Source organism: Pseudophryne corroboree, chromosome 11 (assembly GCF_028390025.1).
Source record: "Pseudophryne corroboree isolate aPseCor3 chromosome 11, aPseCor3.hap2, whole genome shotgun sequence".
In the NCBI taxonomy this organism is placed as follows: Eukaryota; Metazoa; Chordata; class Amphibia; order Anura; family Myobatrachidae; genus Pseudophryne; species Pseudophryne corroboree.
Genome location: NC_086454.1, coordinates 25,821,317 through 25,846,631, shown reverse-complemented (window position 1 = coordinate 25,846,631; position 25,315 = coordinate 25,821,317). Strand labels below are relative to the sequence as shown.

Genomic DNA, 25,315 nt, shown 5'->3' with positions numbered 1-25,315 from the left:
CTGTTACCCTCCCCTATGTAGCATCCTGTCACACTGTGCCCCTCCCCTATGTAGCATCCTGTCACACTGTGCCCCTCCCCTATGTAGCATACTGTCACACTGTGCCCCTCACCTATGTAGCATACTGTCACACTGTGCCCCTCCCCTGTGTAGCATCCTGTCACACTGTGCCCCTCTCCTGTGTAGCATCCTGTCACACTGTGCCCCTCCCCTATGTAGCATACTGTCACACTGTGCCCCTCACCTATGTAGCATACTGTCACACTGTGCCCCTCCCCTGTGTAGCATACTGTCACATTGTGCCATGCAGTATCCATTGCACCAGTCCCATGAGGATACTCAGACTTCTGTCTCTAGAAATAGATTAGATTTGCATGGCCAGTAAAATATACATTCTAAAATGATGTGTCTGCATAATTGTATACAGAGACCTCAGATAACTGACTCTATAGTACATTGGAGGATATCACAGAGCGGAACCTCAGAACGTGTAATATATATGTTGTTTGCTATAGATCGGGGCATGGAGATACCTAATTGTTTGTTATGTACATCATCGTACTGGCCAAGTGTAGTTACTGTAACAGAGATACAGTATATAATCTCTGCACACTAGAACATAAATATTGGACGTATAACCCACTTCTGATTGCTGGTCATAGATAAAGAATATAGGCCCGATTCAGCTTCAGTCACTGAAGTGCAGAAATCACTACTCGTCGATTTCCACACTTCTGCGCATGCGTGAGGACTTAACTTGTGATCGTATGCGATTACATAGGTGCTGGCAAGGGGAGGGGGCGGTGACAGGGCGGTGTTGTGTCGTTTTGTGGGCGTTGGAGAGGTGTTGGGGAAGCGTGGTCCGAACAATGGAGGCGTGTCTGGAACATTTGCTGGGCAGGCCATGATGGCTGTGCGACGTCACACGTAGCCTCTGAGACCCAAAACGTGGCGCCAGGGGGCTACCCTAAAGATTTGAGCGCTTTCTGTTTAGCAAAGCGCTCGCATTTTAGTGGGGGAGAAAGACCTGGCATGCGGGGCGGCCTTGCAAAACTACAACTCATGCTGAATTAGGGCCATAGAACCCAACTCTCTTTATAAGAGCGTAGATGCAGAACATAGAGCCAAACTGATTACTGCAACATAGATACAAAACATATGACATAGAAGCCATATGTATTTACTGGAACGTAGATGCAGGACACAGGACCCACGTGTAGTTACTGGAACGTAAATGCAGGACACAGAAACCACGTGTAGTTACTGGAACGTAAATGCAGGACACAGAAACCACGTGTAGTTACTGGAACGTAGATGCAGGACACAGAACCCACGTGTAGTTACTGGAACGTAGATGCAGGACACAGAACCCACGTGTAGTTACTGGAACGTAGATGCAGGACACAGAACCCACGTGTAGTTACTGGAACGTAGATGCAGGACACAGAACCCACGTGTAGTTACTGGAACGTAGATGCAGGACACAGAACCCACGTGTAGTTACTGGAACGTAGATGCAGGACACAGAACCCACGTGTAGTTACTGGAACGTAGATGCAGCACACAGAACCCACGTGTAGTTACTGGAACGTAGATGGAGGACACAGAACCCACGTGTAGTTACTGGAACATAGATGCAGGACACAGAAACCACGTGTAGTTACTGGAACGTAGATGGAGGACACAGAAACCACATGTAGTTACTGGAACGTAGATGCAGGACACAGAACCCACGTGTAGTTACTGGAACGTAGATGCAGGGCACAGAACCCACGTGTAGTTACTGGAACGTAGATGCAGGACACAGAACCCACGTGTAGTTACTGGAACGTAGATGCAGGACACAGAACCCACGTGTAGTTACTGGAACGTAGATGCAGGACACAGAACCCACGTGTAGTTACTGGAACGTAGATACATGACACAGAACCCACGTGTAGTAACTGGAACATAGATACAGGACACAGAACCCACGTGTAGTTTCTGGAACGTAGATGCAGGACACAGAACCCATGTGTAGATAATGGAACATAGATAAAGATCATGGAACCTACATATAGATAATAGAACATAGATTCAGGAGACAGAAACCACGTGTAGTTACTGGAACGTATATGCAGGACACAGAAACCACGTGTAGTTACTGGAACGTAAATGCAGGACACAGAAACCACGTGTAGTTACTGGAACAAAGATGCAGGACACAGAACCCACTTGTAGCTACTGGAACGTAGATGCAGGACACAGAAACCACGTTTAGTTACTGGAACATAGATGCAGGACACAGAATCCACGTGTAGTTACTGGAACGTAGATGCAGGACACAGAAACCACGTGTAGATAATGGAACATAGATAAAGATCATAGAACCTACGTATAGATAATAGAACATAGATGTAGGACATAGAAACCACATGTAGTTACTGGAACTTAGATGTAAGACCTAGAACCCACGTGTAGATAATGGAACATAGATGTAGGACACAGAACCCACGTGTAGTTACTGGAACATAGATGTAAGAAATAGAACCCACGTGTAGATAATGGAACATAGATGTAAGACACTGAACCCACGTGTAGTTACTGGAACGTAGATGTAAGACATACAGTAGAACCCATATGTAAATAATGGAACATAGATGTAAGACACTGAACCCACGTGTAGATAATGGAACATACATAAAGATCATAGAACCTACGTATAGATAATGGAGCATAGATGTAGGACACAGAACCCAGGTGTAGTCACTGGAGCATAGATACAGGACACAGAATCCACGTATAGATAATGAAACATAGATACAGGACATAAGACATAGTTCTGCCTGCTGTACTGTATGGCGTGTATTATAGGAACGTGCAATGCCCGTGGGTACAGAAGCCTGCGGGTGATGACCACTGCATGGTGATGTCTTTTATGTAAGCCGGTTCTGTTATCTGGTCACAATCACAAAGTCTCTTTTATGTGTAGAATTTATAGAATTTGGACGTGTAGATTAGATTTGTTGGGAAACACTATTCTGCTCCGTATCCCATGGATGCTGTTCCAGCACACAATTACACAGACACACACATATCATGGACTGTGTATACTATGTGAGGAGACTCCTGTGTGTCATACAATTGTGTGTCATTCCTCTCTTCTCAGGGGAAGATCCTGAAACCCGCAGATTGCGAACTGTGAAGAACATTGCGGATCTCCGGCAGAACTTGGAGGAAACTATGTCCAGCCTCAGGGGAACTCAGGTCACTCACAGGTAGGTTCGGGGTCATGTGACTGCGGGTACTACAGCTTATCCCAAGCAGTCCGTGTGTGTCTGTATGAGGAGCACATTGTAGTGTGGACCGCTGTCCGCATCCACCGTATACAGGGTATATACCCTTGGTGTAGTCCTCGTAGCTCATAGACCCATGTACACACCTTGGCGTCAGCGCACTCATTTGTTTAATGCTGGGAAACATGTCGCCGTAATGCAGCACTCATAATACTGTGAGTATGCTGTATAAGAATAAACCCCCACCATGTCGGCTGTCCCTATAGGAAAAAGGTGGCGTGAGATGCCTGGCCTGAATGAGCCACCAGGTCCTGTGCTAGCATCCGACATCCTTTGCCCATAATGCATCCTAGTCACAACGCAACGTGACAATGACGCACCATGAGACTGCGCTGATTAATGTGATATGCCACACTTGTATATTGCGTTTGACTGAGACTGTATATGAAGCATGAACGGAACTTGGCGTGGAAAAAGACGCTGCCGCGTAGCACTTCGTGTGCAGATTCAGAGGCTCAGTGTCGCTCAACACATTAATCAGTGCCGTCTCCAGGTGCATGCTAGCTGCGTTGAGAAAAGGATGCACTTTTGCCATAAGAAATATTGGTGGTCATTCCGAGTTGATCGCTAGCTTCATTTGTTCACAGCGCAGCGATCAGGCTTAAAAACTGCAGTTCTGCGCATGCGTATGTGGCGCAATGCGCAGGCGCGTCGTATGGGCACAACGAACAATGTATTTTTGCACAGGGTCTAGCGAAGCTTTTCAGTCGCACTGCTGGCCGCAGAGTGATTGACATGAAGTGGGCGTTTCTGGGTGTCAACTGACCGTTTTCAGGGAGCGTACGCAAAAACGCAGGCGTGCCAGGAAAAACGCAGGCGTGGCTGGGCGGACGCAGGGCGTGTTTGTGACGTCAAAACAGGAACTGAACAGTCTGAAGTGATCGCAAGCGCTGAGTAGGTTTTGAGCTACTCTGAAACTGCACAAAAAAAAATTGTAGCCGCTCTGCGATACAACCGTTTGCACTTCTGCTAAGCTAAAATACACTCCCTGTGGGCGGCGGCATAGCGTTTGCACGGCTGCTAAAAACTGCTAGCGAGCGATCAACTCGGAATGACCCCCATAAAACGCTGCAACCATCCCATTCTGTATCATCTCTTCTAGGAGCGACCTATTCCACCCAGGGTAATCCTATGTAGTGCACTCAGCACGGTTGCCTCACCCGATACCTTTCACGCGTGGAATATATAACCCGTGGAATTTACCCTGCGTTATCCTGTAGATGTTGCTTTGGGCAGTGTGATGTGTGTTGTGTTTTTGTTTTGTCTGTGAGATTTACTGTTTCTCTGCATAAAACTTTTAGGAACTTTTTATTAATTAGTGATAGAAATAAAAACCTTGTAATAAAGGGGACGGTTTGTGTGTTTTAGTTCTGTATTTGAACACAGCATGTTGTGCCATTGGCGCGATCAGGCTTTTCAGTGACTCAGAATGTCCACATGATCCTCCTCTCGCTGTCTGTGTTGCTCGGGGTGATGACGCATAGTCAGTGTGCATCAGTTTTTGCTCGTCCCTCTTTACTGAATCTAATCCTAGTTCTTTCTTGTTTTCACCCCCAGCACGTTGGAAACGACGTTTGACAGTAATATCACTACTGAAATCAGCGGCCGCAGCATCCTCAGTCTGGCTGCGCGACCGACCATATCATCATGGAGACTGGGACAGTCTAGCCCTCGTCTGCAGGCAGGCGATGCACCGTCCCTGGGCAACGGGTACCCGCCACGAGCCAGCGCCAGCCGCTTTATCAACTCTGAACCTGGGCGGTACATCTACCCTGCTCCTCTGCGGAGGCAGCTGGCGTCAAGGGGCAACGCGGGCCACAGTGACGTCTCCGAAAAAGGGGAAGAGATGGATATGGAGAGCGTCAGTGTTGATGCGACGGGTTACATGAGCGATGGGGACGTGTTGAGCAAGAACATACGAAGCGACGAAGTCACCAGTGGGTAAGCATTCGCATAACGGTCTAAGACAACTTCTGCAGGTGTGATTTCCCTAGTGCTCTGTCAGACCAGGAGGCAGGTAGGCGGTGCGTCTAAAAGTGGCTGTAGGCAAGTTATGGGTCATATCTATCATGGCCAATGGATGCACAGCTTCCCTGACTGCTGTAGGAACCCCGCTGGCTCCTGAGTTCCGCGTTCATCTAGAACACCGCTGCATTCATTAATTCAGATGGATCTATTATTACCTTTGGCTTTATTAAACTTACTGATGACGAGCCGTCAAATGCAGATAATTGAGGGGCTGATGTAAAATTGGGCAGAGTGCCTTTTGCACCCCAAATTGTCTGAAACATTCACCCGTACATAGATCAGACGCATTTTGCCCTCGCTACTCCTTACGCTTTGAGAGGCGACACGGTGGAGGGCGGGGGGATGTAAGCATTGGCTGGGTGCAGAACCGGCATGCCCACACAATGGCCTCCCATGCAGACCACAAGAATGGCGCGTATGCGCTTGTCAGGAGGTGTAGGATTTGCCTGACCCCTAGTGCAGAATACGTGATAATGATCTGCAATGCTTTGTGTTTTCTCCCACTGACGCTGCCACTATTAGTGCGGCTGTGTAATATATTCACTTTATTTATTAGCAGGAAAGCAGATTATTGGCAGGAAAGCAGATTCCATTTTCATTTAGTAATGGAAAAGACAACAGATGTTTGTGTTTAATTAATTGACTTTAATTAATACTTTTATTTTGTATTTCTGGCTGTATTTAATAGTGTTGCACACATTAAATGCGTCTTTAACATTTATTATTAACCCAGTATATTGTACATGAATTGTATACTTTAACCTTATTATTCAGTACCCATATATCCTAGTGTAAACCTGGCACAGATATTGCTGCTTTCTCCTGGTATAAATCTGGCACATATACTACCCTTGCAGAGGGGAACGCATTTTGAGATGCATGCGACAGAACATATGGTGCAAAACGCATATTTTTTATTTTTTTTTTCATTTTAGACCTGGTTTTTGGGAAGCAAAGTATGTCCAAAGCTACGCCCTGATTGTTCAACTTAATTAACATACTTCCCATTCCAAATAATAACACATCTGTAACCCTGCAGCAATCTGACTGCTATCATTCATTGTAGCCACTAGATGGCGCCATATTTGCACTATATATTTGCAAATAGGCTATGGCAGTGGTTCTCAAACTGTGTGCCGTGGCACCCTGGGGTGCCGTTGGGTATTTGCAGGGGTGCCTGGGATTGGTGGTCCAGGACCAAGTTAAATTTATTTATGATCAATGTAATAGGCAAAACCAGTGCTGGTGGCTGTAAATTATAAAATACATGGACAAACAGAAGCAAATCTTGTCCCTCACCACACAATGAACCTAAGGATGACCTATAAATACAATATACACCGTTTCAGACAGAAATCCTGGCAACTACCCAGCATATCAGTACCGAGTCATTTTGCCGGTCCCTGCCTGACCCCCCCTTTCACACAGCGTCTGTGTGAAAGGGTCAACCCTGATAAATTCCTGGGTCAAAGTCCCAGGAATTTCAACCCCGGTGACCCTTTCACACAGAAAAAGGACCCGTGTTTTTCGGCAAATTACCGACTAGAGCTTCTTCAGCTGATAATTTGCCTTTCTGTCTGAAAATGGTATAACTTCTAATTTTATCAAGAAACTTTTGGCCTAGGGGTGCCATGAACAAAATTCTAATACTCTAGGGCGCTGTGATTCCAAAAAGTTTAGGAACCCCTCTGAGCTCTGCCCTTTATTTGAACTAATTAGCCGTAATACATAACTTGTGTTGTATTCCAGGAATTGACATAGAAAGTGAGCACATGATCACCAGCCATAACTGTGGCATTATCTGCATGTTGCCTGAATAGAATGATGTATGTCATGTGACTCTAAGGGCCATTGAGGGTAAAACACAAGCGGCCTTATGTAATCCTCCAGCAGATATTTATGTATTGAGGTTTCCAGAGTTTCTGGACATGAGGGGTGGGACGGTATTTCAGCAAAGGTAGGGATTGCGGGGAAGCGTTATTCCTGTGCGATAGGCTGTCCCAAGGAGACAGGGCATGAATGTAAAAACCAACCTGATTTTGCACTGTAAAAAAATTGACCCTTAAAGTCTTAGCGCTAATGGGCCCTACACACTGCGGGATCCGCCGCCAAGCTGCCCGTCACCCGGCTCCATAGCAGTGCAGGCAAATATGGACAAGATCGTCCATATTGGCCTGCATGCACAAGCGACGAGGCACCAGCGATTAATGAGCGCGGGGCCGCGCATCGTTCATCACTGGTGCCTCCACACTGAAAGATATGAACGGTATCTCGTTCATATCTTTCACTCATATCGCCCAGTGTGTAGGGCCTTTAAGTGGCTGAAATCTCATCGCTCTGCAAATCGAATGGCTCAAAATGGGCCAAGGTTTATAGCAGACAGTAGTAACTTGCACATTTGGGGGTCTATTCATGAAGCAGTGAAAAGTGTGGAGAAGTGAGCCTGTGGAGGAGTTGCCCATGGCAACCAATCAGCTGCTCCGTACAGTTGTATAGTATGCAAATTATAAATGTTACTTTGATGCTGATTGGTTGCCATGGGCAACTTCTCCGCTGGCTCACTTCTCCACACTTTTAACTGCTTCATGAATAGACCCCTCAGAGGGGCATTTATCAAAGCCAGGAAAGCTATAAAATAGCGAGAGATAAAGTACCAACCAATCGTCTCTTAAATGTCATTTTTCAAACACAGCCTGTAAAATGTAAGACAGAAGCTGATTGGCTAGTACTTTACCGCTCACAATTTTATCTCTCTCTCCGAACTTTGATAAATTAGGCATTAGGGGCTGATTTATCAACGAGTTTTATTATACGTAACAAGTTTTAAAACTCGTTGCGTATGATAAATTGTGTTCCATCCAGTCAGTTTCCAACTGTCATGAGTTTGAAAAATGACAGTTGTGAGCTGATTGTCTGGTAAGTCTGTATAAGTATACAAACGTCACCAACCTCTGTCTCTTCTCTGTGAAGGTTTGGAAACTTTTACTTTTGTCATTTACTTGTGTGCTTATCGGTCTATTGATCTTCCGTATAGCGGAAGCTGGGAACCGTCATACAGTGGGGCACGGTGACCTCTTTATAAACTGCTGGGAGTCTTCAGTCACCTCGAAAGGCTGCGTTTCCCTGCTTGGCCTCTCTGATTCTCCTTGCCCGCTGGGCAGAAAATAATTGCACTAAGCCCATCTATTCTTCCTCAGGATGGTAATGGTGATCACAGCGAGGTCCCTCCTGGGGGCTCTTATAGAGAGATCACACTGTGCAGTCACTTCCCCCAGAGTATAATCGGAAGAGAGAATTATATCCCTATGACATCAGATCCTGCACAGTTATCCTGTCCTGGGAAGACGACGTGAGGCCGATTACTGGGGTCTGGGATACGGGAGGAAGGGTATAGCTTCCATGCATTGCACTGCCTCATTAAACGCTAGTGCGAATACCACCACTATCAGGGAGCGCCATCTCCTGGTGGTAATACTGCTATGCTTATTGACTATCTATAGAGTAGCTGGGTTACCTCTATACTAGCACCAGCTAGTGGGGGGGGGGGGGGGGGGGGGGCGGGGGTGTAAGGACACCTTTTTCTTGTTCAGTTCTGATTCGCTGTCGTTAAAACACTGATCCTTTTCAACAGTTTTTCTACATCTGCCAATGTCAAAGTCAGTGTGTCGCTATTCCCGGTGATGTCATAGTGCAGTATGCCACTACTGCTGATGTCATAGTACAGTATGTAACTACTTCTGCTGATATCACAGTGCAGTATGTCACTACTGATGTCATAGTACAGTATGTCACTCTACTTCTGATGTCAGAGTGCAGTATGTAACTACTTCTGCTGATGTCAGAGTAGTATGTAGCTACTTCTGCTGATGTCATGGTGCAGTATGTAACGTTCTGCTGATGTCATAGTACAGTATGTAACTACTTCTGCTGATGTCAGAGTAGTATGTAACTACTTCTGCTGATGTCATAGTGCAGTATGTAACTACTTCTGCTGATGTCAGAGTAGTATGTAACTACTACTGCTGATGTCAGTGTAGTATGTAGCTACTTCTGCTGATGTCATAGTACAGTATGTAACTACTTCTGCTGATGTCATAGTGCAGTATGTAACTACTTCTGCTGATGTCATAGTGCAGTATGTAACTACTTCTGCTGATGTCATAGTGCAGTATGTAACTACGTCTGCTGATGTCATAGTGCAGTATGTAACTACGTCTGCTGATGTCATAGTACAGTATATAACTACTTCTGCTGATGTCATGGGGCAGTATGTAACTACTTCTGATGTCATAGTACAGTATGTAACTACTTCAGCTGATGTCAGAGTAGTATGTAACTACTTCTGCTGATGTCATAGTGCAGCATGTAACTACTTCAGCTGATGTCAGAGTAGTATGCAACTACTGCTGATGTCATAGTGCAGTATGTAACTACTTCTGCTGATGTCATAGTACAGTATGTAACTACTTCTGCTGATGTCATAGTGCAGTATGTAACTACTTCTGCTGATGTCATAGTACAGTATGTAACTACTTCTACTGATGTCAGTGTAGTATGTAGCTACTTCTAGTGATGTAGTCATAGTGCAGTATGTCACTCACATCTGGTGATGTCATAGGGCAGTATATAATTCTGCTACTCCCAGGCTCCCCCTCATCTCAAGCCCCTCCCTATCCAGCGCACCCCCTGTGATGACAGAACTTTCTGCCTCTGATCTAACAATACCAAAGTAATAAGAATAGTTAGACATTATACAAGTATAGGGCCTATTTCAGACCTAATTGCAGCAGCAAAACTGTTCTCTAATGGGCAAAACCATGTGCACTGCAGGGGGGACAGATATAACATGTGCAGAGAGAGTTAGATTTGGGTGGGTTATATTGTTTCTGTGCAGGGTAAATACTGGCTGCTTTATTTTTACACTTCAATTTAGATTTCAGTTTGAACACCCCCAACCCAAATCTAACTCTCTCTGCACATGTTACATCTGCCCCACCAGCAATGCACATGGGGGTAATGCCAAGTTGATCGCAGCAGGATTTTTTTTAGCAATTGGGCAAAACCATGTGCACTGCAGGGGAGGCAGATATAACATGTGCAGAAAGAGTTAGATTCGGGTGGGTTATTTTGTTTCTGTGCAGGGTAAATACTGGCTGCTTTATGTTTATACTGCAAATTAGATTGCAGATTGAACACACCCCACCCAAATCTAACTCTCTCTGCACATGTTATATCTGCCTCCCCTGCAGTGCACATGGTTTTGCCCAATTGCTAACAAAAATCCTGCTGCGATCAACTTGGAATTACCCCCATGGTTTTGCCCATTAGAGAACAATTTTGCTGCTGCGATCAGGTCTGAATTAGGCCCATAGTCTGTTAGGTTTAGACAAGTTTATAGTATTACTGACAGGAAATCTTCTGGGCATAGGCGGAAATAAAAACCTCCATGATGTATTACATTATCCAAATGTAGTTTGCTAAGAGTGTATGTGTCCCATAAAACAGCGGCCTCATTAGTGACCCGGTAAGAGCTGACAGTATCACAGCGTTCTACAGAAAGACCGCGCTCTGCCAGCTATAGCCTCGTACATGTAATTAGTTCTGGACAGAGCATTTCTCAGCGAGGACTGATGGAGGATCTTCCCTGGCTGAGCTGCTGTGTAGCTTCTGCAGGCTGGTGTCATTTTGGAAAGAGACTTGTGTCATTGCCCCTGGGATAGCTCTTTGTGGTCTCCCTGGCCTCCTCATTCTTTGGAACCCTCCCTGGGGGCATTTGCATGTTGACGTTGGGTAGATCCACATGAAGCCCGCTGAGAGCACTGGAGTGTGCAGCTTTTGTGTCTCTCCTCCCAGCCTCCTGTAAAGCACACAGACCCGTCTGTGACATCCAGCCGGCTCTCTGCGTGCGACACTGTCACCGGCCGTTCTTGATGCTCCTTCTCCCCCTACCTCCAGGTATGTTCTCACCTTGTATTAATTACAGAAGGGAAAGTCAGCACGGTGGGAGAGTGTAATTAGATTGCAAGCTTCTGGAAATAGCTAATAATAAACCACGTTCCTCTGTTTTACGTATAGTGCAGAGTCTGTGACTGATCCAGATCTCCGCTCCCTCCTGACTCACTAAAGGGGGTGTCAGGGACCCTCTACCATAAATAACAATGACAATAATACATTGGTACCTTGCATGAGAATGTTTCCATTGTTTTATTATTATAAAATAGCAATAAGTTTGTTGTTACCCATAGCAACCAGATGTTTTATTTAATTTCCTACTCCACTTTGGAAAAATGACCCGTTAGAGTCTTATTACTGTGGGTTACAGTAAATTTGTTCCTATAACGCCATGTTTGCAGCTTTCCTTATGTCATTGGACATTATATTCTATTATATTATTACAATGATGCTGTATAGGAATCTGACGTGACTTGTTCCGTAGTGTAAAGCTGGCGACACAAACTGCAATTTAGTCCAAAGACCAAACTATCTGTAATCGCTGTTTACTGTAGTCTGTCAGATGGAGAGGCTTTATTTGGTGTCTGATGAAGGCTGGGTTCTCCACAGATATGAGAGATAAGGGGGTATTTATCAAAGTTTGGAGAGGGAGATTTACTCGTAGGAGATAAAGGCCCTCATTCCGAGTTGATCGCTCGCTAGCTACTTTTAGCAGCCGTGCAAACGCATAGTCGCCGCCCACGGGGGAGTGTATTTTCCCTTTGCAAGTGTGCGAACGCCTGTGCAGCCAAGCGGTACAAAAACATTTTGTGCAAAACAAGACCAGCCCTGCAGATACTTATTCTGTGCGATGATTGCTGCGACGAAGGTCCCGGAATTGACATTAGACACCCGCCCTGCAAACGCCTGGACACGCCTGCGTTTTTCCAAACACTCCCAGAAAACGGTCAGTTGACACCCAGAAACGCCCTCTTCCTGTCACTCTCCTTGCGATCGGCTGTGCGAATGGAATCGTCGCTAGAACCAGTGCAAAACAACTGCTCTTTGTACCCGTACGACGCGCATGGGCATTTTAGTGCATGCGCAGTTTTGCAGTTTTTTTTACCTGATCGCTGCGCTGCGAAAAAATTGGCAGCGAGCAATCAACTCGGAATGACCCCCAAAGTACTATCCAATCAGCTTCTCCCTTACATTTTACTGGCTGTGTTTGGAGCTGATTGGTTGGTACTTTATCTCTCACAATTTTATCTCTCTCCAAGCTTTGATAAATACCGTCCATAGAGAGTGGAAGAGCGAGAGCTGTATATTTGTATTTGGGTGTGGCACAACATAGGGGTAAATTTACTAAGATGGGAGTTCTGTTTAAAATGGGATGTTGCCCATAGCAACCAGTCAGATTCCAGGTATTATCTTCTAGAAGGTGCTAGATAAATGAGAAGTAGAATCTGATTGGTTGCTATAGGCAACATCCCATCTTAAATAGAACTCCCATTTTAGTAAATTTACCCCTAGGAATCTGTTTGGTTGCTATGGGCAACATCCCATGTTAAATAGAACTCCCATCTTAGTAAATATACTAGGGATGAGCGGGTTCGGTTCCTCGGAATCCGAACCCGCCCGAACTTCATGTTTTTTTACACGGGTCCGAGCGACTCGGATCTTCCCGCCTTGCTCGATTAACCCGAGCGCGCCCGAACGTCATCATCCCGCTGTCGGATTCTCGCGAGGCTCGGATTCTATCGCGAGACTCGGATTCTATATAAGGAGCCGCGCGTCGCCGCCATTTTCACACGTGCATTGAGATTCATAGGGAGAGGACGTGGCTGGCGTCCTCTCCGTTTATAGAGAAGAGAGTGAGACAGTAGAGAGAGACACAGTAGTAATTTTGGGGAGCATTAGGAGGAGTACTAGTTACTTGCTGAAGTGATAGATAGTGTGACTGTATATTATCTGACTTGTGGGGGAGACACTGACAGTGGGGAGCAGTTAGAGTCTGAGAGCAGGACTCAGGAGTACATATAACGTACAGTGCACACTTTTGCTGCCAGAGTGCCACACTGCCATTGTGACCACACTGACCACCAGTATAATATATATTGTGATTGTCTGCTTAGGAGTACTACTTGCAAGTTGCTGATAGTGTGACCAGTGACCTGACCACCAGTCACCACCAGTTTAATATATATATATAATTGTATATAATATATATATAATATTGTATACCACCTACCCGTGGTTTTTTTTTTTTTCTTTCTTCTTTATACATACTACTATAGTAGCTTACTGTAGCAGTCTGCGGTGCTGCTGAGCTGACTGTGTCCAGCAGGTCCGTCATCAGTCATTACATAATAAATATATATACCTGTCCGGCTGCAGTACTAGTGATATTATATATATATATATATATATATTGATTTCATCTCATTATCATCCAGTCTATATTAGCAGCAGACACAGTACGGTAGTCCACGGCTGTAGCTACCTCTGTGTCGGCAGTCGCTCGTCCATCCATAATTGTATACCACCTACCCGTGGTTTTTTTTTTTTCTTTCTCTATCGTCCTAGTGGATGCTGGGGTTCCTGAAAGGACCATGGGGAATAGCGGCTCCGCAGGAGACAGGGCACAAAAGTAAAGCTTTCCGATCAGGTGGTGTGCACTGGCTCCTCCCCCTATGACCCTCCTCCAAGCCAGTTAGATTTTTGTGCCCGGCCGAGAAGGGTGCAATCTAGGTGGCTCTCCTAAAGAGCTGCTTAGAGAAAGTTTAGCTTAGGTTTTTTATTTTACAGTGAGTCCTGCTGGCAACAGGATCACTGCAACGAGGGACTTAGGGGAGAAGAAGTGAACTCACCTGCGTGCAGGATGGATTGGCTTCTTGGCTACTGGACATCAGCTCCAGAGGGACGATCACAGGTACAGCCTGGATGGTCACCGGAGCCTCGCCGCCGGCCCCCTTGCAGATGCTGAAACATGAAGAGGTCCAGAATCGGCGGCAGAAGACTCCTCAGTCTTCTAAAGGTAGCGCACAGCACTGCAGCTGTGCGCCATTTTCCTCTCAGCACACTTCACACGGCAGTCACTGAGGGTGCAGGGCGCTGGGAGGGGAGCGCCCTGGGAGGCAAATGAAAACCTATTTGGCTAAAAAATACCTCACATATAGCCTCCGGGGCTATATGGAGATATTTAACCCCTGCCAGAATACACTAAAGAGCGGGAGACGAGCCCGCCGGAAAAGGGGCGGGGCCTATCTCCTCAGCACACAGCGCCATTTTCCTTACACAGCTCCGCTGGTCAGGACGGCTCCCAGGTCTCTCCCCTGCACTGCACTACAGAAACAGGGTAAAACAAGAGAGGGGGGGCAAAATAGTGGCAAAAATTATATTATAAAAGCAGCTATACAGGGAGCACTTATTATAAGGCTATCCCTGTCATATATAGCGCTTTTGGTGTGTGCTGGCAAACTCTCCCTCTGTCTCCCCAAAGGGCTAGTGGGGTCCTGTCTTCGTTAAGAGCATTCCCTGTGTGTCTGCTGTGTGTCGGTACGTGTGTGTCGACATGTATGAGGACGATATTGGTGTGGAGGCGGAGCAATTGCCAAATATGGGGATGTCACCTCCTAGGGGGTCGACACCAGAATGGATGCCTTTATTTATGGAATTACGGGATAGTGTCAACACGCTAAAGCAGTCGTTTGTCGACATGAGACGGCCGGACAATCAGTTAGTGCCTGTCCAGGCGCCTCAAACACCGTCAGGGGCTGTAAAACGCCCTTTGCCTCAGTCGGTCGACACAGACCCAGACACAGGCACTGATTCCAGTGGCGACGGTGACGAATCAACCGTATTTTCCAGTAGGGCCACACGTTATATGATTTTGGCAATGAAGGAGGCGTTACATTTAGCTGATACTACTGGTACCACTAAACAGGGTATTATGTGGGGTGTGAAAAAACTACCTATAGTTTTTCCTGAATCAGAAGAACTAAATGATGTATGTGATGAAGCGTGGGTTGCCCCCGATAAAAAGATGCTAATTTCAAAGAAGTTATTAGCTTTATACCCTTTCCCGTCAGAGGTTAGGGCGCGCTGGGAAACACCTCCTAGGGTGGATAAGGCGCTCACACGCTTATCTAAACAAGTGGCGTTACCCTCTCCTGAGACGGCCGCACTTAAAGATCCAACAGATAGGAGGATGGAAAATATCCAAAAAAGTATATACACACATACAGGTGTTATACTACGACCAGCTATAGCGTCAGCCTGGATGTGCAGTGCTGGAGTAGTTTGGTCAGAGTCCCTGATTGAAAATATTGATACCCTGGATAGGGACAATGTTTTACTGTCTTTAGAGCAAATAAAGGATGCATTTCTTTATATGCGTGATGCACAGAGGGATATCTGCACACTGGCATCACGGGTAAGTGCTATGTCCATTTCGGCCAGAAGAAGTTTATGGACGCGACAGTGGTCAGGCGATGCGGACTCAAAACGGCATATGGAAGTTTTGCCGTATAAAGGGGAGGAGTTATTTGGAGTCGGTCTATCAGATTTGGTGGCCACGGCTACAGCCGGGAAATCCACCTTTTTACCTCAAGCTACTCCCCAACAGAAAAAGACACCGACTTTTCAACCGCAGCCCTTTCGTTCCTTTAAAAACAAGAGAGCAAAGGGATATTCATATCTGCCACGAGGCAGAGGAAGGGGGAAGAGACACCAACAGGCAGCTCCTTCCCAGGAACAGAAGCCCTCCCCCGCTTCTACAAAAGCCTCAGCATGACGCTGGGGCTTCTCAAGCGGACTCGGGGGCGGTGGGCGGTCGTCTCAAGCATTTCAGCGCGCAGTGGGCTCACTCGCAGGTAGATCCCTGGATCCTGCAGATAATATCTCAGGGGTACAGGTTGGAACTAGAGACAGATCCGCCTCGCCGTTTCCTGAAGTCTGCTTTACCAACGTCCCCCTCCGAAAGGGAGACGGTTTTGGAAGCCATTCACAAGCTGTACTCTCAGCAGGTGATAGTCAAGGTACCTCTTCTACAACAGGGAAAGGGGTATTATTCCACTCTATTTGTGGTACCGAAGCCGGACGGCTCGGTAAGACCTATTCTAAATCTGAAGTCCTTGAACCTGTACATAAAGAAGTTCAAGTTCAAAATGGAGTCACTCAGAGCAGTGATAGCGAACCTGGAAGAAGGGGACTTTATGGTGTCCTTGGACATCAAGGATGCGTACCTCCACGTTCCAATTTACCCCTCACACCAGGGGTACCTCAGGTTCGTTGTACAAAACTGTCACTATCAGTTTCAGACGCTGCCGTTCGGATTGTCCACGGCACCTCGGGTTTTTACAAAGGTAATGGCCGAGATGATGATTCTTCTTCGAAGAAAAGGCGTATTAATTATCCCATACTTGGACGATCTCCTAATAAGGGCAAGGTCCAGAGAACAGCTAGAGAGGGGATTAGCACTGTCTCAAGAAGTGCTAAAACAACACGGCTGGATTCTGAATATTCCAAAATCCCAGTTAATGCCGACAACTCGTCTGCTGTTCCTAGGGATGATTCTGGACACGGTTCAGAAAAAGGTTTTTCTCCCGGAGGAAAAAGCCAAGGAGTTGTCCGAGCTTGTCAGGAACCTCCTAAAACCAGGAAAGGTGTCTGTACATCAATGCACAAGAGTCCTGGGAAAAATGGTGGCTTCTTACGAAGCAATTCCATTCGGCAGATTCCGTGCACGAATTTTCCAGAGGGATCTGTTAGACAAATGGTCAGGGTCGCATCTTCAGATGCACCAGCGGATAACCCTGTCTCCAAGGACAAGGGTATCTCTTCTGTGGTGGTTGCAGAGTGCTCATCTATTGGAGGGCCGCAGATTCGGCATACAGGATTGGATCCTGGTGACCACGGACGCCAGCCTGAGAGGCTGGGGAGCAGTCACACAAGGAAGAAACTTCCAGGGAGTGTGGACGAGCCTGGAAACGTCTCTTCACATAAACATTCTGGAACTAAGAGCAATCTACAATGCTCTAAGCCAGGCAGAACCTCTGCTTCAAGGAAAACCGGTGTTGATCCAGTCGGACAACATCACGGCAGTCGCCCATGTGAACAGACAGGGCGGCACAAGAAGCAGGAGTGCAATGGCAGAAGCTGCAAGGATTCTTCGCTGGGCAGAGAATCATGTGATAGCACTGTCAGCAGTGTTCATCCCGGGAGTGGACAACTGGGAAGCAGACTTCCTCAGCAGACACGACCTTCACCCGGGAGAGTGGGGACTTCATCCGGAAGTCTTCCACATGCTGGTAACCCGTTGGGAAAGACCAATGGTGGACATGATGGCGTCTCGCCTCAACAAAAAACTGGACAGGTATTGCGCCAGGTCAAGAGATCCGCAGGCAATAGCTGTGGACGCGCTGGTAACGCCTTGGGTGTACCAGTCGGTGTATGTGTTTCCTCCTCTGCCTCTCATACCAAAAGTATTGAGAATTATACGGCAAAGAGGCGTAAGAACGATACTAGTGGTTCCGGATTGGCCAAGAAGGACTTGGTACCCGGAACTTCAAGAGATGATCACGGAAGATCCGTGGCCTCTACCTCTAAGGAGGGACTTGCTTCAGCAGGGTCCCTGTCTGTTTCAAGACTTACCGCGGCTGCGTTTGACGGCATGGCGGTTGAACGCCGGATCCTAAAGGAAAAAGGCATGCCGGAAGAAGTCATTCCTACTTTGATTAAAGCAAGGAAGGAAGTAACCGTGCAACACTATCACCGCATTTGGCGAAGATATGTTGCGTGGTGCGAGGATCGGAGTGCTCCGACGGAGGAATTTCAACTAGGTCGATTCCTACATTTCCTGCAATCAGGATTGTCTATGGGTCTCAAATTGGGATCTATTAAGGTTCAAATTTCGGCCCTGTCGATTTTCTTTCAAAAAGAATTGGCTTCAGTTCCTGAAGTCCAGACTTTTGTTAAGGGAGTGCTGCATATACAGCCTCCTGTGGTGCCTCCAGTGGCACCGTGGGATCTCAATGTGGTTTTGGAATTTCTAAAATCTCATTGGTTTGAACCACTAAAAAAGGTGGATTTAAAATATCTCACATGGAAAGTGACCATGTTACTAGCCCTGGCTTCGGCCAGGAGAGTGTCAGAACTGGCAGCTTTATCTTACAAAAGCCCATATCTGATTTTCCATTCGGACAGGGCAGAACTGCGGACTCGTCCGCATTTTCTCCCTAAGGTGGTGTCAGCATTTCATCTGAACCAGCCTATTGTAGTGCCTGCGGCTACAAGTGACTTGGAGGACTCCAAGTTACTGGACGTTGTCAGAGCATTAAAAATATATATTGCAAGGACAGCTGGAGTCAGAAAATCTGACTCGTTGTTTATATTGTATGCACCCAACAAGATGGGTGCTCCTGCGTCTAAGCAGACGATTGCTCGTTGGATCTGTAGCACAATCCAACTTGCACATTCTGTGGCAGGCCTGCCACAGCCTAAATCTGTAAAGGCCCACTCCACAAGGAAGGTGGGCTCATCTTGGGCGGCTGCCCGAGGGGTCTCGGCATTACAACTTTGCCGAGCAGCTACGTGGTCAGGGGAGAACACGTTTGTAAAATTTTACAAATTTGATACTCTGGCTAAGGAGGACCTGGAGTTCTCTCATTCGGTGCTGCAGAGTCATCCGCACTCTCCCGCCCGTTTGGGAGCTTTGGTATAATCCCCATGGTCCTTTCAGGAACCCCAGCATCCACTAGGACGATAGAGAAAATAAGAATTTACTTACCGATAATTCTATTTCTCGGAGTCCGTAGTGGATGCTGGGCGCCCATCCCAAGTGCGGATTATCTGCAATAATTGTACATAGTTATTGTTAACTAATTCGGGTTATTGTTAAGAAGCCATCTTTCAGAGGCTCCTCTGTTATCATACTGTTAACTGGTTTTGATCACAAGTTGTACGGTGTGATTGGTGTGGCTGGTATGAGTCTTACCCGGGATTCAAAATTCCTCCCTTATTGTGTACGCTCGTCCGGGCACAGTACCTAACTGGCTTGGAGGAGGGTCATAGGGGGAGGAGCCAGTGCACACCACCTGATCGGAAAGCTTTACTTTTGTGCCTTGTCTCCTGCGGAGCCGCTATTCCCCATGGTCCTTTCAGGAACCCCAGCATCCACTACGGACTCCGAGAAATAGAATTATCGGTAAGTAAATTCTTATTTTCTTCTTTATACATACTACTATAGTAGCTTACTGTAGCAGTCTGCGGTGCTGCTGAGCTGACAGTGTCCAGCAGGTCCGTCATCAGTCATTACATAATAAATATATATACCTGTCCGGCTGCAGTACTAGTGATATTATATATATATATATTGATTTCATCTCATCATCCAGTCTATATTAGCAGCAGACACAGTACGGTAGTCCACGGCTGTAGCTACCTCTGTGTCGGCAGTCGCTCGTCCATCCATAATTGTATACCACCTACCCGTGGTTTTTTTTTTTCTTCTTTATACATACTACTATAGTAGCTTACTGTAGCAGTCTGCGGTGCTGCTGAGCTGACAGTGTCCAGCAGGTCCGTCATCAGTCATTACATAATAAATATATATACCTGTCCGGCTGCAGTACTAGTGATATTATATATATATATATATTGATTTCATCTCATTATCATCCAGTCTATATTAGCAGCAGACACAGTACGGTAGTCCACGGCTGTAGCTACCTCTGTGTCGGCAGTCGCTCGTCCATCCATAATTGTATACCACCTACCCGTGGTTTTTTCTTTTCTTTCTTCTTTATACATACTACTATAGTAGCTTACTGTAGCAGTCTGCGGTGCTGCTGAGCTGACAGTGTCCAGCAGGTCCGTCATCAGTCATTACATAATAAATATATATACCTGTCCGGCTGCAGTACTAGTGATATTATATATATATATATATATTGATTTCATCTCATTATCATCCAGTCTATATTAGCAGCAGACACAGTACGGTAGTCCACGGCTGTAGCTACCTCTGTGTCGGCAGTCGCTCGTCCATCCATAATTGTATACCACCTACCCGTGTTTTTTTTTTTTTCTTTCTTCTTTATACATACTACTATAGTAGCTTACTGTAGCAGTCTGCAGTGCTGCTGAGCTGACTGTGTCCAGCAGGTCCGTCATCAGTCATTACATAATAAATATATCTACCTGTCCGGCTGCAGTACTAGTGTGATATAATATATATTGATTTCATCTCATTATCATCCAGTCTATATTAGCAGCAGACACAGTACGGTAGTCCACGGCTGTAGCTACCTCTGTGTCGGCAGTCGCTCGTCCATCCATAATTGTATACCACCTACCCGTGGTTTTTTTTTTTTTTCTTTCTTCTTTATACATACTACTATAGTAGCTTACTGTAGCAGTCTGCGGTGCTGCTGAGCTGACAGTGTCCAGCAGGTCCGTCATCAGTCATTACATAATAAATATATATACATGTCCGGCTGCAGTACTAGTGATATTATATATATATATATTGATTTCATCTCATTATCATCCAATCTATATTAGCAGCAGACACAGTACGGTAGTCCACGGCTGTAGCTACCTCTGTGTCGGCAGTCCCTCGTCCATCCATAATTGTATACCACCTACCCGTGGTTTTTTTTTCTTTTTCTTCTTTATACATACTACTATAGTAGCTTACTGTAGCAGTCTGCGGTGCTGCTGAGCTGACTGTGTCCAGCAGGTCCGTCATCAGTCATTACATAATAAATATATCTACCTGTCCGGCTGCAGTACTAGTGTGATATAATATATATTGATTTCATCTCATTATCATCCAGTCTATATTAGCAGCAGACACAGTACGGTAGTCCACGGCTGTAGCTACCTCTGTGTCGGCAGTCGCTCGTCCATCCATAAGTATACTAGTATCCATCCATCTCCATTGTTTACCTGAGGTGCCTTTTAGTTGTGCCTATTAAAATATGGAGAACAAAAATGTTGAGGTTCCAAAATTAGGGAAAGATCAAGATCCACTTCCACCTCGTGCTGAAGCTGCTGCCACTAGTCATGGCCGAGACGATGAAATGCCAGCAACGTCGTCTGCCAAGGCCGATGCCCAATGTCATAGTACAGAGCATGTAAAATCCAAAACCCCAAATATCAGTAAAAAAAGGACTCCAAAATCTAAAATAAAATTGTCGGAGGAGAAGCGTAAACTTGCCAATATGCCATTTACCACACGGAGTGGCAAGGAACGGCTGAGGCCCTGGCCTATGTTCATTGCTAGTGGTTCAGCTTCACATGAGGATGGAAGCACTCAGCCTCTCGCTAGAAAAATGAAAAGACTCAAGCTGGCAAAAGCACCGCAAAGAACTGTGCGTTCTTCGAAATCCCAAATCCACAAGGAGAGTCCAATTGTGTCGGTTGCGATGCCTGACCTTTCCAACACTGGACGTGAAGAGCATGCGCCTTCCACCATTTGCACGCCCCCTGCAAGTGCTGGAAGGAGCACCCGCAGTCCAGTTCCTGATAGTCAGATTGAAGATGTCAGTGTTGAAGTACACCAGGATGAGGAGGATATGGGTGTTGCTGGCGCTGGGGAGGAAATTGACAAGGAGGATTCTGATGGTGAGGTGGTTTGTTTAAGTCAGGCACCCGGGGAGACACCTGTTGTCCGTGGGAGGAATATGGCCGTTGACATGCCTGGTGAAAATACCAAAAAAATCAGCTCTTCGGTGTGGAAGTATTTCAACAGAAATGCGGACAACATTTGTCAAGCCGTGTGTTGCCTTTGTCAAGCTGTAATAAGTAGGGGTAAGGACGTTAACCACCTCGGAACATCCTCCCTTATACGTCACCTGCAGCGCATTCATAATAAGTCAGTGACAAGTTCAAAAACTTTGGGCGACAGCGGAAGCAGTCCACTGACCAGTAAATCCCTTCCTCTTGTAACCAAGCTCACGCAAACCACCCCACCAACTCCCTCAGTGTCAATTTCCTCCTTCCCCAGGAATGCCAATAGTCCTGCAGGCCATGTCACTGGCAATTCTGACGATTCCTCTCCTGCCTGGGATTCCTCCGATGCATCCTTGCGTGTAACGCCTACTGCTGCTGGCGCTGCTGTTGTTGCTGCTGGGAGTCGATGGTCATCCCAGAGGGGAAATCGTAAGACCACTTTTACTACTTCCACCAAGCAATTGACTGTCCAACAGTCCTTTGCGAGGAAGATGAAATATCACAGCAGTCATCCTGCTGCAAAGCGGATAACTGAGGCCTTGGCATCCTGGGTGGTGAGAAACGTGGTTCCGGTATCCATCATTACTGCACAGCCAACTAAAGACTTGTTGGAGGTACTGTGTCCCCGGTACCAAATACCATCTAGGTTCCATTTCTCTAGGCAGGCGATACCGAAAATGTACACAGACCTCAGAAAAAGAGTCACCAGTGTCCTAAAAAATGCAGCTGTACCCAATGTCCACTTAACCACGGACATGTGGACAAGTGGAGCAGGGCAGGGTCAGGACTATATGACTGTGACAGCCCACTGGGTAGATGTATGGACTCCCGCCGCAAGAACAGCAGCGGCGGCACCAGTAGCAGCATCTCGCAAACGCCAACTCTTTCCTAGGCAGGCTACGCTTTGTATCACCGGTTTCCAGAATACGCACACAGCTGAAAACCTCTTACGGCACCTGAGGAAGATCATCGCGGAATGGCTTACCCCAATTGGACTCTCCTGTGGATTTGTGGCATCGGACAACGCCAGCAATATTGTGTGTGCATTAAATCTGGGCAAATTCCAGCACGTCCCATGTTTTGCACATACCAAACGACAGGGGCGTGCAAGAGATGCTGTCGGTGGCCAGAAGAATTGCGGGACACTTTTGGCGTACAGGCACCACGTACAGAAGACTGGAGCAACACCAAAAACGCCTGAACCTGCCCTGCCATCATCTGAAGCAAGAAGTGGTAACGAGGTGGAATTCAACCCTATATATGCTTCAGAGGTTGGAGGAGCAGCAAAAGGCCATTCAAGCCTATACAATTCAGCACGATATAGGAGGTGGAATGCACCTGTCTCAAGCGCAGTGGAGAATGATTTCAACGTTGTGCAAGGTTCTGCTGCCCTTTGAACTTGCCACACGTGAAGTCAGTTCAGACACTGCCAGCCTGAGTCAGGTCATTCCCCGCATCAGGCTTTTGCAGAAGAAGCTGGAGACATTGAAGGAGGAGCTAACACGGAGCGATTCCGCTAGGCATGTGGGACTTGTGGATGGAGCCCTTAATTCGCTTAACAAGGATTCACGGGTGGTCAATCTGTTGAAATCAGAGCACTACATTTTGGCCACCGTGCTCGATCCTAGATTTAAAACCTACCTTGGATCTCTCTTTCCGGCAGACACAAGTCTGCTGGGGTTGAAAGACCTGCTGGTGAGAAAATTGTCAAGTCAAGCGGAACGCGACCTGTCAACATCGCCTCCTTCACATTCTCCCGCAACTGGGGGTGCGAGGAAAAGGCTCAGAATTCCGAGCCCACCCGCTGGCGGTGATGCAGGGCAGTCTGGAGCGACTGCTGATGCTGACATCTGGTCCGGACTGAAGGACCTGTCAACGATTACGGACATGTCGTCTACTGTCACTGCATATGATTCTCTCCCCATTGAAAGAATGGTGGAGGATTATATGAGTGACCGCATCCAAGTAGGCACGTCACACAGTCCGTACTTATACTGGCAGGAAAAAGAGGCAATTTGGAGGCCCTTGCACAAACTGGCTTTATTCTACCTAAGTTGCCCTCCCACAAGTGTGTACTCCGAAAGAGTGTTTAGTGCCGCCGCTCACCTTGTCAGCAATCGGCGTACGAGGTTACTTCCAGAAAATGTGGAGAAGATGATGTTCATTAAAATGAATTATAATCAATTCCTCCGTGGAGACATTGACCAGCAGCAATTGCCTCCACAAAGTACACAGGGAGCTGAGATGGTGGATTCCAGTGGGGACGAATTGATAATCTGTGAGGAGGGGGATGTACACGGTGATATATCGGAGGATGATGATGAGGTGGACATCTTGCCTCTGTAGAGCCAGTTTGTGCAAGGAGAGATTAATTGCTTCTTTTTCGGTGGGGGTCCAAACCAACCCGTCATTTCAGTCACAGTCGTGTGGCAGACCCTGTCACTGAAATGATGGGTTGGTTAAAGTGTGCATGTCCTGTTTATACAACATAAGGGTGGGTGGGAGGGCCCAAGGACAATTCCATCTTGCACCTCTTTTTTCTTTAATTTTTCTTTGCGTCATGTGCTGTTTGGGGAGTGTTTTTTGGAAGGGCCATCCTGCGTGACACTGCAGTGCCACTCCTAGATGGGCCAGGTGTTTGTGTCGGCCACTAGGGTCGCATATCTTACTCACACAGCTACCTCATTGCGCCTCTTTTTTTCTTTGCGTCATGTGCTGTTTGGGGAGTGTTTTTTGGAAGGGCCATCCTGCGTGACACTGCAGTGCCACTCCTAGATGGGCCAGGTGTTTGTGTCGGCCACTAGGGTCGCTTATCTTACTCACACAGCTACCTCATTGCGCCTCTTTTTTTCTTTGCGTCATGTGCTGTTTGGGGAGTGTTTTTTGGAAGGGCCATCCTGCGTGACACTGCAGTGCCACTCCTAGATGGGCCCGGTGTTTGTGTCGGCCACTAGGGTCGCTTATCTTACTCACACAGCTACCTCATTGCGCCTCTTTTTTTCTTTGCGTCATGTGCTGTTTGGGGAGTGTTTTTTGGAAGGGCCATCCTGCGTGACACTGCAGTGCCACTCCTAGATGGGCCCGGTGTTTGTGTCGGCCACTAGGGTCGCTTATCTTACTCACACAGCTACCTCATTGCGCCTCTTTTTTTCTTTGCGTCATGTGCTGTTTGGGGAGTGTTTTTTGGAAGGGCCATCCTGCGTGACACTGCAGTGCCACTCCTAGATGGGCCCGGTGTTTGTGTCGGCCACTAGGGTCGCTTATCTTACTCACACAGCTACCTC

The 25,315-nt window shown here is 46.8% G+C and overlaps 1 protein-coding gene across 9 annotated transcripts in view; it reads left to right on the top strand.

Moving 5' to 3' along the window:
- Window positions 1–25,315, top strand: part of NAV2 (neuron navigator 2) — a 708,207-nt gene that overhangs the window by 582,656 nt on the left and 100,236 nt on the right. For all 9 annotated transcript variants that reach the window (XM_063946386.1, XM_063946388.1, XM_063946385.1 and 6 more), the window contains 2 exons: window positions 3,149–3,257; window positions 4,893–5,276. In XM_063946386.1, coding sequence (XP_063802456.1) covers window positions 3,149–3,257; window positions 4,893–5,276 — 493 coding nt within the window. The remainder of the gene's footprint in view (window positions 1–3,148; window positions 3,258–4,892; window positions 5,277–25,315) is intronic.